This window comes from Salvelinus sp. IW2-2015, linkage group LG15, assembly GCF_002910315.2.
Source record: "Salvelinus sp. IW2-2015 linkage group LG15, ASM291031v2, whole genome shotgun sequence".
Classification (NCBI taxonomy): Eukaryota; Metazoa; Chordata; class Actinopteri; order Salmoniformes; family Salmonidae; genus Salvelinus; species Salvelinus sp. IW2-2015.
The window spans coordinates 58377104-58395856 of NC_036855.1; the positions used below are offsets into that span (position 1 = coordinate 58377104).

General features: G+C 43.1%; 1 protein-coding gene across 1 annotated transcript in view; it reads left to right on the top strand.

Annotated features, from left to right (window-relative positions):
• LOC111975075 (CUGBP Elav-like family member 3-B) overlaps positions 1–18753 on the top strand; it is a 213915-nt gene that overhangs the window by 20122 nt on the left and 175040 nt on the right. The window contains exon 2 of the mRNA XM_070447384.1: positions 12310–12392. Coding sequence (XP_070303485.1) covers positions 12310–12392 — 83 coding nt within the window. The remainder of the gene's footprint in view (positions 1–12309; positions 12393–18753) is intronic.

Genomic DNA, 18753 nt, shown 5'->3' on the forward strand with positions numbered 1-18753 from the left:
TGCATTCAATCATTCCCTATGAGCCCCACATAATCATTAATGCGTTAGGTCAGTCTGGGACACATCATTGTTCGGACATGCTGGATATTGGTGGGGGGCAAATCTTCTGCTTGAGTAGCGTTATTATCACTCTCTCCTTCCTTCTCCAGCAGCTCAGAGGGGTGGATGGCACTCTGGTGGAGCCCCAACACGCATCTAAGAGATGAAGATGCTAAGAGTATTTAGTGTGTCATTCTTCTCCCCTTCCCAACAGGCAGGCGAAAAGTGTTATAATGGCTATAAATGCCTTTTGGAAAATTTTACTTTAAAATCCACAAAAGCTTTTAAATGTCAAAGCCAAGAGAGAGAAAGAAGGGACTATAACTCTGAAACAATCTTTCAACTTGGCAAAAGCCTCATCATTACAATGTGAAATCAAAGAGCTAGAACAGCAAACCATCTAACAGTCTTTAATAACTGTGTGCTGTAATCCACTGCTCTTTCAGGAAAACATGTAACTCTGCTCTAAGACGTGGCCATTAGTTTTAGAGTGTAGTTGCACTGCTGTGAGATGTGCAGTCTCATGCGTCAGCCAGCGGTTCACCTTTAATGAATCACCAGTGACGGAGCAAGGTGGGTGACAAGTGATTGGCAGGTACTCAGGTTGAATGACAGGTGTAGGCCAGGTCCAACAGATTGACCTCCTGATCAATCTAGATAGAGAGTGTGTGAGGGAAACAGGGCCCTGTTTGTACTGCATTGAAAATAGATAGATACCCACACACTGTTGAATGCTGGCCACAGTTCTATTGTGCAAACGTTTCGAGCTGAAGCGTCTTTGTACCCTGGGACTAAATATGGCCGTGTGCAGTGATGTAGTTGCTGTTCTCTGCTCTTCACCGTCTTTCACTGCCTACAAAAGACAGAGACACCCACAGTTGCTGTTCAGTTGACATTTTTAATTTTAGAGAATTTAAGACTTATTGCCTGAGGCAGGCAGGTCTTATCTTTTAGGAAATGAGTTTGTAATATTTCAGAAGAAAACATTGCTGCATCAGACTTCTAAGAAAAGGAAAAGCCCCCCCCCGCAAAAAAAAAATCCCCAAAAAAGAAATAGCAATTTTCATTGAACATGACACCAATGTTAATGAATGAATTGCAATTTGTTTTATGTTGTTTTGTCAATTAAAAATATTGATGCAAGTAAACACAATTTACTGTAATTTAAAAAAAATGCCTGATAGGACAGCAATGTTTTTGTGCTGTAATTAACATGTGCAAAGTTAACCAGGTAGAAACATTTAGAAATACAAAGCCTATTTTTTTATTACCAAAATCAGTCATTTTTCATCTTATTGGCTCCAATTCCTTTTTGTGATCAACATTATTAGACATTTTTTTAAGGAACACCAGACAATAACAAAAAGCAGCCAGGATATGGTTTATGCAGTAGGTAATAATATAATTACCAGTAGGAATAGCCACATAGCTATACACACCACTAGATCTGCCACTCAAGTTGCATCGAACCCACCGATCCAACCCCTCCTGGTGACGCACCCCAACCAACCCAACTATCGCCATGACAATTAAACAACAAAAGTCAAGCAATTGTGATAAAATCAGCGGGGTACACTGTTCTGCACATGAGACAGAAACATGAAACAAGTAACAGCAATCTGTTGGTAAAATATACATACTATAGTAGTTTTGATGGTTTCAGGTGCAGATAACCAGCTGTCCAATTGTTGCTTGGCCTCATGATCTAAGCAGTGGATTAGTTCTAAATAAATGATATCTAGAACAGGGTCAGATCCAATGGGACATGAGCCAAGTAATGTGGAGGGTTTGCCATCTTAGTGCCAATATCTTTTAGCTGCCTGTCCAAACCTGACCAACAGTATGTCTTGCTGTAATGACATGATAAGTGGTGAATTATCATTAGTTGATAACAGTTTGGGGAACAAGGTTATAGTGATACCAAGTACGCCAGTGAGACAGCAGGATACCTCTTTTCCCAAAATGTATCCACACCTTGCCATTCTCCTTACATATGCATAAAGGAGCCCAAGCAGCGGAGGCTTGCTGAAGGGGAGGACGGATCATAATAATGGCTGGGAACGGCGCGAATGGGAATGCATCAAAACCAAGTGTTTGATATACACTGTGATATCATTCCACTGATTCCGCTCCAGACCATTACCAACAAGCTCACCTCCCCAATTAAGGTGCCACCACCTTCCTGTGAGCCAAGGCACCTTGGTTACAATAGATCCACAGAGGAAGGTTATGATTTTCATTATAAATTACATTTTCTAGGTGGACAATATACCCTGGTGTATGAAATTTAAAGTGTATCTACTTTCATGATTGGGATTTTCTTAGATGAACACTAAGTCCTCCCATGCATATCCCAACAATATCATAAATTGACAGTAGATAGTTCTTCTTCTATTATTCTTAACTTGGTTACTGATTTGTAAGCTGCAACTAACATAACCGTATTACGGATCAACCCTTTGAGTTTACCATGTCTATCTAATATTCTATGTAGTTTCTGTTGTGGGGGGGGGGGTAGCCCAAGGGACACCATACACCCGCATCACTGATCTTAAACATAATAAAATAAAGAAGAGGTACCAGGTATTTGAACTTATAGCCTAAGATCATCAAATGCGTACAACCTTCATCTCTATAGATAATCCAAAACATGAACACCCCTAATCCTCATATAGGGGTGAATGAAAAGGGGATACCGTCCAGAAAGAAGGGAATGATTGTTGGAAATTTGGTGACTGAGCATGCCCATTCTGTATTGTGTTAGAATTCTTTTCTACTAAGCGCAATGTTTGTGAGTAAGTTAAATTAGGTTCAAACGTAACTTAGCGTGTTTTTAACGGTACTGCAGATAGACAAGAATCCTGAGTCTGCGGTGGTACTGCAAATTCTCTTCTATAGATCTCCAGGAGACAAAGCATTTCAATTACAAACCATGTTGACAGGTGCGTAGGACACAAAGCCCAAACTTAAACTTCTATTACTGAGCCATTTACTTTATGTTTGGTTGGGCTTATTTTTTATTATTTCTTACTGTTGATTGGCATTGTCGAGAAGGAACCTGGCAAGTTAAGCACTTTAGTTGGACGATGACTGTACCAGCGTATCCCGTACATACCACTAATAAAACAAAAATTAGGCAGAGAAAGCCCGCCATCTCCTTGTCACGATGCATATGGGGAGTTTAATTCGGAGGTCGCCTTTCCTTCCATACGGAATTTTAGAGACTAAGACTAGATATTGTCCAAGGTATTTTCTAAGGTGGAGCTAGTTGTATCGTTGCAGAGGACAAAGTTAATTTGGGGAAGAATATTCATCTTATTATGAAATTTTTAGCTTGTAGGAGAGTTGGGAAGCTGTAAACATTTAGAGAGGTACCCTTCTACTCACTTACTCAAATATATTGGAAATGATTAAAATCCATTGTTTTGAGGAAAGAATATCTATCAGTATACCAGATATTTAAAGCTCTTTACCGATGGATTGTTCATTGGTACCATTGACAGAGTGAGTCGTAAACTTAATGACATCATAGCTGATTTTGTCCGTTAATTTGTACCGAGAGGGCCACTAAAATTCCAAATGTAGAGATTATGTGTGGTAATTAAAGACAGCGTTATCAGTGCAATGATAGAAGTTTGCCCTTCCACAGTATAAGGATGATCGATGGAGGGTATTTTCAACATTTTGGGTGCTTCTGATTTTTTCTGTGCTAGACGTTCGATGAAAAGGGTGAAGAGCAAAAGGCAGATTGGGCATCCTTTGGCGACAGCCTCTGGGATACGGGGAATTGCCGTAGAGCAATTGCCCCTTTGGTTCTTATTGTCACCATGGCAGAATGGGTTTCATATAAAACTTTAATCATGCCTGATAAACTCGGTTCCTAAATTAAACGCTTCTAAATACCGACCATAGAAATCCACACTCTGACCTATCAAACGCCTCTCTCGGCGTCCAAGGAGAGAACGGTGCATTGCGATCAATGTATAGTAGGCATGAACAACATGTAATAAAGGATGCACATTATCATAAGGTAGTCGAGATTCTTAATGAACCCTGTTCTGATCGTGATGCACTGTGTTAGTCCACACTGGATTCTAAACAGGCTGAGAGAACATTTAGCATACAATTTAACTTCCGAGCACAACAAGGACAAAGGTTTATAAGTTACCTATAGAGTGTGATCTTTATTGTGCTTTCGAAGCTACCGCAATCATTGCAGTTTACAACGATTGTGAAAATATTCCTTGTCAATAGAAGTCAGAATCAAATCAGGTAAAAAATTTAGGCTAATGTATCCCAAAAAGGCAGGTAGAATTCTGGGATGTACCTTTTTTTCACTATTTGTTAGTGCTGTTTAAGTTCATCCAATGAAATGCTTCCCCAGGATTGTTGATTCTTCGGTTGTTGAAAGGTTAAGGATATCTAGGTTTGAAAAAATTCCACTCTAGTCCAACACCGCTCAAGTAATATCAGATTTATAGAGCATAGAGCCCTCAAACTCAACTTTGGACTCGACAGTATAACACTATGCCTTGCTTCATTGTACCTTCTAATTGGGACTGATTTGGACCTCAGACACCAGGTGTGAATTTTATCAGTAGACAGAAAAAACCAGCAGGCTCCTGGACTTCATAGGGGTAAGAGCTAAATACTCCTGGCCATAGATTAAAAGATCCAAACTCTGCATTGATTTCCAAAGGATTAGTTTAAACAAGCCATTCTGTGCTTTAAATTAGCTTGTTAAATATTAGAGCATTTCTCACTGCTTCTGAGTCTCATTGCTAAAAGATGACTTGGTTTAGCCCCATTTATAATATAGTTATTGTCCTGGTTGGATGAATGCAGAATTCTGCCCTGTGCTGAGCAAAGAATTACATTCTAACTGCATTTTTAACTGCTCTCTTTCTTTCTTTTCTGTCACCAGAGTAAGAGTTTTGGTTGTTTCTTTCGTTTCAGCTTAGGCCAAGATGTTCTAGTTATATTGTTTCTCATTCAGGGGGTGTGGTGTGTAAGGTGGACACAAATGACCACTGAAGAAGTTCCTGTAAAATCCCCTTTATAGACTTGCTATAGGATATGGCATCTTCACGGACCCAGATATTTCTGTGTTGGAACCACCATCTAGTTACTTTCCAAATAGTAATTCTATATTGAACACGCCAGCGTGATGCTCTGACAGGTATCAGGAATCGTTAGTTTTAACCATTCCAAAATCTTGGGCATTTAAGATGGAGTGGTCCCCACTTTGGCTGCCCGATAACAGCCTCCACCCTTCTGGAAGGCTTTCCACTAGATGTTGGAACATTGCTGCGGGGACTTGCTTCCATCAGCCACAAGAGCATTAGTGAGGTTGGGCACTGATGTTGGCAATTAGACCTGGCTCACAGTCGGCGTTCCAATTCACCCAAAGGTGTTCGATGGGCTTGAGGCTCTGTGCAGGCAGTCAAGTTTTTTCCACACCGATCTCCACGAACCATTTCTGTATGGATCTCGCTTTGTGCACAGGGGCATTGTTATGCTGAAATAGGAAAGGGACTTCCCCAAACTGTTTCCACAAAGAGGAACGACAGAATTGTCTAGCATGTCATTGTATGCTGTAGTATTAAGTTTCCTTCACTGGAATAAGGGGCCTAGCCCGAACCATGAAAAACAGCCCAGAACGTTATTCCTCCTCCTTCAAACTTTACAGTTGGCACTATGCTTCGGGCAGGTAGCATTCTCCTGGCATCTGCCAAACCAGATTCTGTCCGTCGGACTGCCAGATGGCGTTTCCACTGCTCCAGAGTCCAATGGCAGCGAGCTTTACACCCCTCCAGCCAACAATTGGCATTGCTCATGAAGGCTGCTTGGCCATGGAAACTCATTTCATGAAGCTTCGCAACGTACAGTTCTTGTGCTGACGTAGCTTCCAGAGGCAGTTTGGAACTCAATAGTGAGTGACACGTTCTGTGAGCTTGTGTTGCCTACCACTTCGCCTGCAGCCGTTGTTGCTCCTAGACGTTTCCACTTCACATTAACAGCATTTCAGTGACCAGGGAGCTATTAATGAACTGACTTGTTCGAAAGTGGCATGTCGGTGAAAGTCACTGAGCTTGTCATTCTACTGCCAATGTTGTCTATGGAGGTTGCATGGCTGTGTGCTCGATTTACACGCCTGTCAGCAATGGGTGTGGCTGAAATAGCCAAATCAACTAATTTGAAGGGGTGTCCACATACTCTTGGCCATGTACTGTATGTCTAGCAGAGTAAAAACAAAATTGTCTAGATGTGATGGATAGGTATGAAAAAATCGAATATATCAGTGAGATTAAAATCCTTGACCAAGTTGTTAATGCCACTGACACAGGTGCAGGAGCTGTTTGAGATTGTGGCCAGAGCAGTCCAAAGGTGATAAAACGACATTCATATCCGCACCTAATGATCAGAGAAAAATCTGTAATATATCTGTAGTAGGATCATACTGGGTTTGGAGCAATTTTCCTACCTGAGATTACTGTTTTGATATACTCTGAGTGTACAGAACATTTTATAAACACCTACTTTTCATGAATACAGGTGAAAGCTATGACCCCACTTCAATAGAGTAGATGAAGGGAAGGAGACAGGTTAAAGAAGGATTTTTAAGCCTTGAGACAATTGAACATGGATTGTGTATGTGTGCCATTCAGACGGTGAATGGGCAAAGACAAAAATATTTAAGTGCTAATTGAACGTATGTTAGTAGGTTGCAGGCACCGACTAGAAGAACTGCAACGCTTGCTGGGTTTTTCACGCTCAACAGTTTCCTGTGTGTATCAAGAATGCTACACCACCCAAAGAGGACATCCAGCCAACTTGATACAACTGTGGAAGCATTGGAGTCAAGCATCCCAGCTCCCTATGGAACGTTACGACACCTTGTAGAGTCCATGCTCCTACGAATTGCGGCTGTTCTGAAAATTGGGGGTGTAACTCAAATTTGTTAATTCATTTCGTACACTATGATATTCTGTACCGTCGCACCATATTTTTTCCAGAACAGTCCACTGATAAACTACGTCTCATAACAACAAGGGAGCCACAGTTTTGGAATCTACAGAGGATTGACGCTACAACAAATAATGACTGTTGCAAATCTTTGGCATATCATTATTTTTAAGTGGGACTGTTGAATAAATTATAACATCTAGCTGTTATGTCTACGAAAGTAATCTGAGCCAACCTGCTCGTTAATTTGGACATTTATTCCATTAATATTCCACTTGCTAGCTTTGTAGTGTTGTCACGTGATATAGACAAAAACACTCTTGTGCATTGAAAATTGAAGTATAAAGCATAAATCTATTTGTGTCTACTTGACACTGGGAAAGTTGGCTGCACAAAATTCCCCCATCGCATCCCTATGTATCAAGATTAGGTTATAGAGCACCTATCTGAGTTACCTGAACAACATTATAACCCATTCTCTTTCAATAGTTCCATCCTCAGACCCTATCGAGGATTTTTATTGAATGAGCATACGTGTCATCGTGGTCACATTACAAATAAATCAACTTTTTGTGTTCCTGACAGTCAAGGAATAGATCAGTCTGTAATCAACTCAGTCCAGGCTAGTACTGATGTATGATATAGTATTGTGAAAAAATCTAAATCAATCGAACAGTCCATACTAGTCAGTTAAGTTAGTAATCCAGCCGCGGAAAACAAGTCTGAATGCTGGCAATCATATATAACCTATCCTGCGACACATGTTAACATACCTGACTAACCTCCTCGTCAACTTCCTCTTGTCGTTGTGCGGAATCTGAGAAAATCCCTGCGACTGTTTTGGTGTTGACTAACATGACGTTTTCACGCGCCAACGAGTTGTTTGAGTGTGCAGGATACAGCAGAAATGTGTGATCCGCGTTTCCGAGACAAGTAAACATTCATCAAAACAAAGAACTGATCCTTGTACTGTCAACCTGCGTTTTATTGTTTCAGCAAAACTTAACATGTGTAAATATTGGTATGAACATAACAAGATTCAAACACTGAGACATAAACTGAACAAGTTAACAGACATGTGACTACAGAAATGGAATAATGTGTCCTGAACCAAAGGGGGGTCAAAATCAAAAAGTAAACAGTCATTGTCTGTGTGTGGTCACCAGCTGCATTAAGTCTGCAGTGCATCTCCTCCTCGTGGACTGCACCAGAATATATGCCAGTTCTTGCTGTGAGATTACCCCACTCTTCCACCAAGGCACCTGCAAGTCCCGGACATTTCTTTCGGGGGAATGGCCCTAGCCCTCACCCTCTGATCCAACAGGTCCAGACATGCTGAATGGGATTGAGATCCGGGCTTCTTCACTGGCATGGCAGAAACTGACATTCCTGTCTTGCAGGATATCACACACAGAACAAGCTGTATGGCCTGGTGGCATTGTCATGCTGGAGGTCATGTCAGATGAGCCTGCAGGAAGGGTACCACATGAGGGAGGAGGATGTCTTCCTGTAACGCACAGCGTTGAGATTACCTGCAATGACAACAAGCTCTGTCAGATGATGCTGTGACACACTGCCCCGACGATGACGGACGCTCCACTCCAAATCGGTCCCGCTCAGAGTACAGGCCTCGTGTGTAACGCTCATTCCTTCGACGATAAACGCGGAATTCGACCACCTGGTGAGACAAAACTGCGACTCGTCAGTGAAGAGCACTTTTTGCCAGTCCTGTCTGGTCCAGCGACGCTGGGATTGTGCCCATAAGCGACGTTGTGCCGGTGATGTCTGGTGAGGACCTGCCTTACAACAGGCCTACAAGCCCTCAGTCCAGCCTCTCTTCAGACTATTGCGGACAGTCTGAGCACTGATGGAGGGATGGTGCGTTTCTGGTGTACTCGGGCATTGTTGTTGCCATCTGTACCTGTCCCGCAGGTGTGATGTTCGGATGTACCGATCCTGTGCAGGTGTTGTTACACGTGTTCTGCCACTCCGAAGACAATCAGCTATTTGTCCTGTCTCCCTGTAGCGCTGTCTTAGGCATCTCACAGTCGCGGACATTGCAATTTATTGCCCTGGCCACATCTGCAGTCCTCATGCCTCCTTCAGCATGCCTAAGGCACGTTCACGCAGATGAGCAGGGACCTGAGAATCTTTCTTTTTGGTGTTTTTCAGAGTCAGTAGAAAGCCTCTTTAGTGTCCTAAGGTTTCATAACTGTAACCTTAATTGCCTACCGTCTGTAAGCTGTTGTTGTGTCTTAACGACCGTTCCACAGGTGCATGTTCATTAATTGTATATGGTTCATTGAACAAGCATGGGAAACGTGTTTAACCATTTACAATGAAGATCTGTGAAGTTATTTGGATTTTTACAAATGATCTTTGAAAGACAGGGTCCTGAAAAGGGACGTTTCTTTTTTTTTCTATTTTTATTTTCTTTTTTTTTAGTTTACATTCTGTGAAAGGTACGACACTTTGCATTGGTGTAGTTGCTGTAGACTATTTCTGCCGTGAATCGGTTTTCCCGCACTGCCAGAGTGAGAGGGGTTCTTCCTAGCGCCTTCAGATGCGGTCTCGGTCAGGGAATCAGAGCACCTGTAAAATTAAGGTTTGGGATCTGGCTGAGTTGTCAATGTGCCGGTTTATGCGATGAGCTCTCATCACTTCGATTTCGTTCCAGCTAGATCTGGAACCACTCTGGAAGTGATCTATTGATGAAAGATGAAAGAAAGCATTCTGAGCCTCAGTTTTTTCCTCTATATTGGCATTTCTCGTTGTCTCTACGTTGCAAGTCCTGGTAGCGAGTCAACCGGTCCATTCTGATTTGGCCCTGAGTTGACATCTCCTTACATTTGTCAACTCTATCGCCAAGCTTTGTGCACTCAGCTCGAAATCTTTTAAGATCAGTAACGCACTTGGAAACGTCATCCTGAATAAAATCCAACTTTGTTGTTACTCCAGTAAACTCACAGGTGATGACTCATTATTTTGCATAGCTTCATCTAGCATGGTGGCTAGCGCTTTGCTGTCAGGAGATGAAGTCGTTGATTTAGCTCGTAAAGCGTGGTGTTCCATAGCGAGTAAGTTACTAAATACTGTTAAACAGGTTAGCTGTTAATACATCATGGAAATGGTTCAGACGTGCTCATGGGTAAACCTAAAAATGATAATGCAAGAGAAGGAGCTCCTGTTCCAATACACTTTTCTAGGCTTAAATGTTAATTTCGCTTTATGCAATTCATTGAACTTTTGTTCTTTCAGAAATGATTGTGCAGCAGCAAATTTGAAAAGATTACCAAAGTATTATTTTCACTCCACTTAACCTTCTCATCAGTGGAATCAGCCTACACTGCTTTCAGCCATCGCTAACAAGCAACCTCAGAATCATTCTATAACCATGGCAACATCCTCACTTCCTGCATTCCATCTGGCTCATCTGCTGTCTCCCACCCTCAGCCTCACTCAGTAATTGTGATCCTTTTTCATGTTACACCAAGTTGAACGTGTCTGATCCAGATTGTGCTCCTTTATCATAGTCCCCCGGGTCCAAGTTCTCCCTTGAGCCAGCAATAAATTGGATATTGAGTCTTTCATGAAGTCTTCCAATTCCCTTGCCAAGAGAGACTTATTGGGACCTACCATAAGTAGCCATGTAGCTGCCCTGGCCTGATTATTAACATGAGCCACTATGTAAGGCTGAGTCTCCCCCTACTTAGGCCTTGTCTCCTGTCTTGCATGACTAGAGTTCACTCCTAGATGAACAAAATCAATTTAAGTGTTACATAAACTCTGATAAAATGCCACAGTCTCACCAGTTTTGCATTGATCTGTTTGTACATTTCCAACCGTTAAATCATGTGATGAAAAAAAAACATCCTGGAACCATGAACTGTGACAATCCATCCCCAAACTGAGGATGACCTGACTGAGGATAGGGTGATATAAGAAGGGGTTAGTTGGAGGGCCCGGCTAGACCAGTCCCAGTGGTTCTATCTCATTAGCCTGCTGTGGGTTATGCCTGCTAGGAGGACCAGTCCCATCTCCTCAGCTCAGTTCTTTAATGTCACACAGGATGAGGAGCTAACCTTCCAGGCTCTCAAAGCGTTATTTCTGCAGGTTTGCTGTGTGGCATGCTGTTTCATCAGTGTCGTTTAGCTGATTTCTCCTCTTGAGTAACTTCCTGGTTGTGGAGGTGGATGAAGGTTGTAGTGAAAGGGAGCTCTTCTGGCGAGGAGCCAGAGAGCAGGGCTCTGTTTCAGGGGTGATGGGTGCTGTGTGTGTGTCCTGTGTGGTGTGTGTGTGGTGTGTGTGTTTGTTTGTGCGAGCGTGCGAGCGAGCGTGCGTGAGTGTGTTATGTGTGTGTGTCCGCCCCTCTTCTCCCATGGGGAGTCTTGGCAGCAGGTGTGACATGCCGTAATGGGAAATTATGCTGCCCGGTGCAAAAACTCTTTGGAAAGGGGTCACCCACTGTCAACTCGACCAAGTGTGTAACAGAAAACCACTCAGCCTTTAATGAAGCTGTCACATTTTTGTTAGTGCAGAAGTTATTAATGGACATTCATATATTGTTGTTGGGTTCACATTCTTGAGAGGAGTCTCCTGAGATGTGAGGGGTCAGTGTTTGGGGCTCATCACCATAGGGTTTTAATTATTGTGACGCTAGGAAATGCTTGCCAGGCACATTTAGTGCTCTTTCTTCAACAATCATGAACGTGATCATTCATCAAGTGGTAATATACAGATCTAGGAACAATGTTATGGACGTTCCCCTTAGCTCTTCAAAGACTGGGGTTGTATTTTACATCACCCTTTTTTTGCACTTTGCAGTATACCAGTAGCAGCCTACAGTGCAGTGCTCCAGTCATTTCGTGTAATAATCACCCTGTGTGTCTCTCCTTTCTCATCTGTGTTGCCCTCTCTGCAGGACGTGTGTCTCTCCTTTCTCATCTGTGTTGCCCTCTCTTGCAGGAGTGTGTCTCTCCTTTCTCATCTGTGTTGCCTCTCTGCAGGAAGTGTGTCTCTCCTTTCTCATCTGTGTTGCCCTCTCTGCAGGAAGTGTGTCTCTCCTTTCTCATCTGATGTTGCCCTCTCTGCAGGATGTGTGTCTCTCCTTTCTCATCTGTGTTGCCCTCTGCAGGATGTGTGTCTCTCCTTTCTCATCTGTGTTGCCCTCTCTGCAGGATGTGTGTCTCTCCTTTCTCATCTGTGTTGTCCTCTCTGCAGTGTGTGTCTCTCCTTTCTCATCTGTGTTGCCCTCTCTGCAGGATGTGTGTCTCTCCTTTCTCATCTGTGTTGTCCTCTTTGCAGGATGTGCCTTTCTAACGTACTGCGCCAGAGAGTCAGCACTGAAGGCCCAGAGCGCCCTCCATGAACAGAAGAACTCTGCCAGGGTAATGCCCCTGATCTGCCTCTGTCAGAGGCTAGGGCCCCCGGGTCCAGGGCCTGGCATGGACATGTCTGCATTAATGTTACTACTCTAACACAACCACATCACATAGACACTCACACATACTGAACTGAAGTCAGCCATACTGACACCTTGCACAACGTGTATGCTCACAATATTTTATATATGTTTTTATAAGACAGGCTTGATGGTCCATCCTGTCCTTTTTCTGTCCTCTCGTCCTTTTTAAAATGTTTGCACCACACACACGCACGCGCACACACGCACGCGCACACACGCAGACACACACACACACACACACACACAACACACACACACACAACACACACACACACACACACCCACACACACACACACACACACACACACACACCACCAGCACAACACACACACACACACACATTCCTAATTGCCTCAGGAAATCCACTCTCATTATCACATATAATCAAACAATAAATACCCACAATAATTTTTAGCACAAATATGGCCATCTGGAGATTTAATTTTAGACTGTTTTTTAAATTCTGTTTAGTTTGGTTGATATGTTTTTGAATGAAAATGATGTCCTCCTACTGTACCATGACAAACCCACAGTGTAATACATAAGCCCATCCAGTACCTACAGTATGCTGGAGATGTTCCTGATCTTATGTCTATATACTGTACAGTATGTACATGGGGATATATAGTTCTAGACATAATATCCTGGGAATTAGAGGTCTGATTGATCCAGCCTGTGGCCCCTGCAGAGGAGAGGGCCCCCTGCTATGGTCTCCAGATCCCTCCTCTTTTCCCTGGTTTAGGCTGGTTAGAGCCTCTGGCATCCATCCTGGTCCCTAGGAGGGAGGCAGGGGAGAGGTGGATGGGCTGGGGGCTTCTCTGTGGCGGGTTAATCAGCTGTTTGCAGTGCTCTGTCTGGAGATCTCCTGGGTAATACATTGAGCGTTCGTTTCCACCACGACCACTAACACACCACTAACACTGCTGTAATGGAGTCCCTCTGAGACCACCTCTTGTCTTTTAATTCTCACTGCTCTCTAATGAGGTGATTGTTGTGATTGGTTTACATACTGCAGTGCAGGTATTCCCCCAGGGGTACACACAATGCCGTCGGGGGTACGCCAAATACATTTTTTATTCACATTTAAAAAATAAATAAATACATGTTTTCTTTGTAACTTTGTTTTTCCTTCACATTGTCAAACATTGATATTTTCCAACAGGGCTATGCATTTGGGTGAGGTTTTTTTCTCGCCTGAGTAGCCTCGTTTCACTGCCAAAAATAAAATTAAACCATCTAGTGTTCAGCAAAATAACAACACAATGTCAAATACATGTAGGCTAGTCAAATAATTAACATCCAATCACCTTAACCGTTACTCTCTCGCGGGTATTCCACTGACGGTCCGTATGTARCCAAACATAGYTGCTGCTCATGTTGGTATCWGTACTGATGGTGCAAAAGCTATGACAGGGAGACATAGTGGAGTGRTAAYGYGCRTGCAAGCAGTTGCTCCCGACGCCACTTGGGTACACTGCAKCATCCACAGAGAGGCTCTTGCTACCAAAGGAATGCCTGACAGCTTGAAAGACGTTTTGGACACTACAGTGAAAATGGTTAACTTTGTTAAAGCAAGGCCCCTGAACTTTTGTGTATTTTCTGCACTATACAATGATATGGGCAGAGACCATATCGCTGGTCGCTGATATGGGCAGCAACCAGCGACGCTTTTACAACATACTGAAGTGCGCTGGTTATCAAGGGGCAAAATATTGACACGTTTTTTWAAATTGAGAGACGAGAATACATTTTTCTTTACTGACCGTCATTTTCACTTGTCGGACTGCTTGTATGATGACGAGTTTCTCATACGACTGGCCTATCTGGGTGATGTTTTTTCTGATCTGAATCTAGGATTACAGGGACTCTCCGCAACTATATTCAATGTGCGGGACAAAATTGAGGCTRTGATTAAGAAGTTGGAGCTCTTCTCTGTCTGYATTAACAAGGACAACACACAGGTCTTTCCATCATTGTATGATTTTTTGTGTGCAAATGAACTCAAGCTTACGGAAAATGTCAAATGTGATATAGGGAAGCACCGGAGTGGCAATTACACAGGTACTTTCCCGAAACGGATGACACAAACAACTGGATTCGTTATCCCTTTCATGCACTGCCTCCAGTCTACTTACCGATATCTGAACAAGAGAGCCTCATTGAAATTGCAACAAGCGGTTCTGTGAAAATGTTATTTAATCAGAAGCCACTGCCAGATTTCTGGATAGGGCTGCGCTCAGAGTATCCTGCCTTGGCAAATCGCACTGTTAAGACACTGATGCCCTTTGCAACCATGTACCTATGTGAGAGTGGATTCTCGGCCATCACTAGCATGACAACTAAATACAGGCACAGACTGTGTGTGGAAAACGATTTAAGACTGAGACACTCTCCAATACAACCCAACACTGGAGAGTTATGTGCATCCTTTCAAGCACACTCTTCTCATTAACCTGTGGTGAGTTATTTACAATTTTCGATKAATAAATAAGGTTTTATATGTAAGAGGGCTGAATAAAGAGCAAAATTATTGATTATAATTATATTATTATTTGTGCCCTGGTCCTATAAGAGCTCTTTGTCACTTTCCACGAACCGGGTTGTGACAAAAACTCACACTCATTCTTATGTTTAATAAATGTATTGTATAGTGTGTGTGTGGCAGGCTTACAAAGATGGCAAAAAACAACATTTGAGAGTGTGCTGACCCTGGTGCTAGAGGGGGTACGCAGCTGGAGGTTGAATGTTTGAAGGGCTACAGGGCTATAAAAAGTTTGTGAACCACTGCTGTAGAGGTTCCTGCTTTAATGGCTCGTATCTGGATAAGGGTCAATGTTATGTCTATGAGATTTGGGTAAACGTGAGTTGTATTATAGTGAATAGCTCCCAGCAAGAGGTCAGTCCTTCAATCTGCAGCAGAACCACATAGAGATCCATCCTCCCATCCGTCCCTCGCCCTCCTTAATAAAGAGGCTGTGTGAGGTGGCAGGCCAACCCTCATAAGGATGTTTTCATCAGGTCATCACGCTCTGAGGTCCTCCATGACAGCCCTATGATGCTCCTGCTCTTCCAGACTGTCCAGACTGGGCTGGCTGTTTCAGGCCTGACTGTGCAGTCTGGATGCGTCCGCCTCAAACTGTCAGGAAACCTAAATGTGCAGGCCTTAAAATGGATCATCAGGCAGGTTGCAGGCCCTTTGGAAAATAAAACCAGTCGACCAAAAACAGGGCTTGAATTGCACATGAACTCGATGAATGAGACTATCATGCCGGCCAGTCCTTGTCTGCGGTCTGCCAGAGACCAAAACAGGCAGGGCCAGAGCAATATGGCTCTCCCGGCTCACTTTGATCGGCTCCTGGCTTGTCTTGAAGAGAATTGCCTTTTGAGGGCAGAAGGTCAGGGACGATAAGAGCTTTCCAATTCCTCTGTAGATTTTCAAAGTGCCATGTTTCCATCATTATTGTCAGTCTGTTTGAGAGAGGACTCTCTGGAGCTGGAGAGTGAGAGGGGAGACGGGGAGGAGGACGGGATGGTATGTGTGTGATCTGCAAGGAGTCACCAAGGTGTCGTGCAGATTGACTGAGAATTCAATTCTGGGGAATCTCAAATTCCAGTCTTAGCCAATGTCTCTTACCATGCTGCCGTCCAAGAGGACATTCTGCTTTGTTGGGCGTATTTTGTGTTTTTGTTTACATACAGTTGAAGTCGGAAGTTACATACACTTAGGTTGGAGTTATTAAAACTCGTTTTTTAACCCATCAAAATTTCTTGTTAACAAACTATTGTTTTGGCAAGTCGGTTAGGACATCTACTTTGTGCATGACAAGACAAGTCATTTTTCCAACATTTATTACAGACAGATTATTTCACTTATAATTCACTGTATCACAATTCCAGTGGGTCAGAAGTTTACATACACTAAGTTGATTGTGCCTTTAAACAGCTTGGGAAATTCCAGAAAATTATGTCATGGCTTCCGAAGCTTCTGATAGGCTGATTGACATCATTTTGAGTCAATTGGAGGTGTACATGTGGATGTATTTCAGGCCTACCTTCAAACTCAGTGCCTCTTTGTTTGACATCATGGGAAATCAAAAGAAATCAGCCAGCCTCATAAAAACTTGTAGACCTCCACAATCTGGTTCATCCTTGGGAGCAATTCCAAACGCCTGAAGATACCACGTTCATCTGTACAAACATTAGTACACAAGTATAAACACCATGGGACCACTCAGCCGTCATACCGCTCGGGAAGGAGACGCGTTCTGTCTCCTAGAGATGAACATACTTTGGTGCGAAAAGTGCAAAAATCCCAGAACAACAGCAAAGGACCTTGTGAAGATGCTGGAGGAAACAGGTAAAAAGTATCTAATATCACAGTAAAACGAGTCCTATATAAACATAACCTGAAAGGCCACTTAGAAAGAGAAGCACTGCTCTAAACCTCCATAAAAAAGACAGACTCAGGTTGCAATGCACATAGGGACAAATTTGTACTTTTTGGAGAAATGTACTCTAGTCTGATGAAACAAAATAGAAATGGGTATATGGCAATGACTACATCGTGTAATGTTTTTAGAAGAAAAGGAGAGGGGGAGGTCTTGCAGAGCGAAGAACAGCACTCTCCCAAACGTCGGCTAAACCAGGCACGTTCACGGGGGGGTGGGCCAGTCTAGATCTGTGTGGCAAATGGCCATTAAGCGAAACCAGAAGTCAAGGTATGTTGGTAGTGGCCATTCAAAAGCCCGTGGAGACCTCAATGCTATAGAATTTGTGGGCAGATACTGGAAAAGTGTGTGTGAGCAAGGAGAGTGGACCTACAAACGCTGAATTAAGTTAAACCAGTAATTGTTCTGTCAGGCAGGAATGGGACATCAATTCCCAACTCCAATTTATTGTGGACGCTTGAGGAAGTCTACCCAGGCAACATTTTTGACCCAAGTTAAACTATTTAAAGGCAATGCTACCACATACTACTTGTGTGCATGTCAACTTCTGACCCACTGGGAATGTGATGAAAGAAATAAAAGCTGAAATAAATAATTCTCGACATTTCACTTTCTTAAAATAAAGTGGTGATCCTAACTGACCTAAGACAGGGAATTTTTACTAGGATTAAATGTCAGGAATTGTGAAAAACTGAGTTAAAATGTATTTGGTTAAGGTGTATGTAAACTTCCGACTTCAACTGTATCTAGTGATTACCTACATGTAAGTGTCATCATGGTGTCTTTATGTCCCGTCGATATGATCTGCCAGACAGGAGTCAGTGTGCACACTACAGTAATGTCATCAGAGGCTTATTAACAGTCTCCCCTGGAATGCTTATAGGGCGCTATGTTTACCTGCCTATTCAGCATGTTCCCCAATGTAGGGCATGCAGCGTGGTCTTTGGACAGGTTAGGTCATCTCTGTGAATGATTTCTCCACGGATCCGATTAATTTACCCCTTCCCGTATAAACACGCTCCAGAACATCTCTCCGCTGTTTGCCTAATGTCCTCCCATCACGCTGCTTTTGGAGGCGGTAGAATCTTGAAAAGAAGCCGGTTCTTCTCCTTTCCCTTCCAGGCCGTGTGGCGGAGGCATCCTCTACTCCAATTAGCTGCTGGTGGAGGATGAAACAGGCCTGTTAATTGCCGCTACGTAAGCCCAAAAGCCAATTACAAAGTCTGCTGCGGAAAAGGACCCAGCATCTCTTTCTCTTCTACTATCATCCTCCTCCTTTCTATACCTTCCATTTCTCTTTCACTCGTACCCCCTCCCTTCTTCCTCTTTCTCCCACCCTTTCTCTCTCTGTCTCTACAGCACTCACTCCTCCTTCCTCCTGTCTTTTTGTCTTGCTGATGTGTGTGTTGAGGTGCTGCCCCAGCCTCATGCTTGTCGTTTCATCATGCGTGGAGGTGTCTGTGGAGAGATCCACATTTCTTGCTTTCTGACTGAGCTCCACAAGCACCTGAACCCTTTATTAATAACCAGGCAGCCAAGCGCAACCGCTGTCTGACTTTAGCCAGGGAGGTAAGTAGAAAGAAAAAGTTCCCCACCCAGGAGTTTAGAACTGTTTATCCTCAAACTTCGAAGGGCAAGCCTGAATGTTCTGCTTCCACTAAATTGAGTAATAGAATGTTTTTCCTGTAGTTCTTTTCCTTCTAATTTATTATATATTTATTTTGCTGGGAAAGGCAGAGAAAATTGTCTTTACTGTGTCAGATACATAGAAATGGGTCAGGGGGGAGATGTTGGATGTCACTGAACACGCTCGACGGACCAGTTCATACATGTTT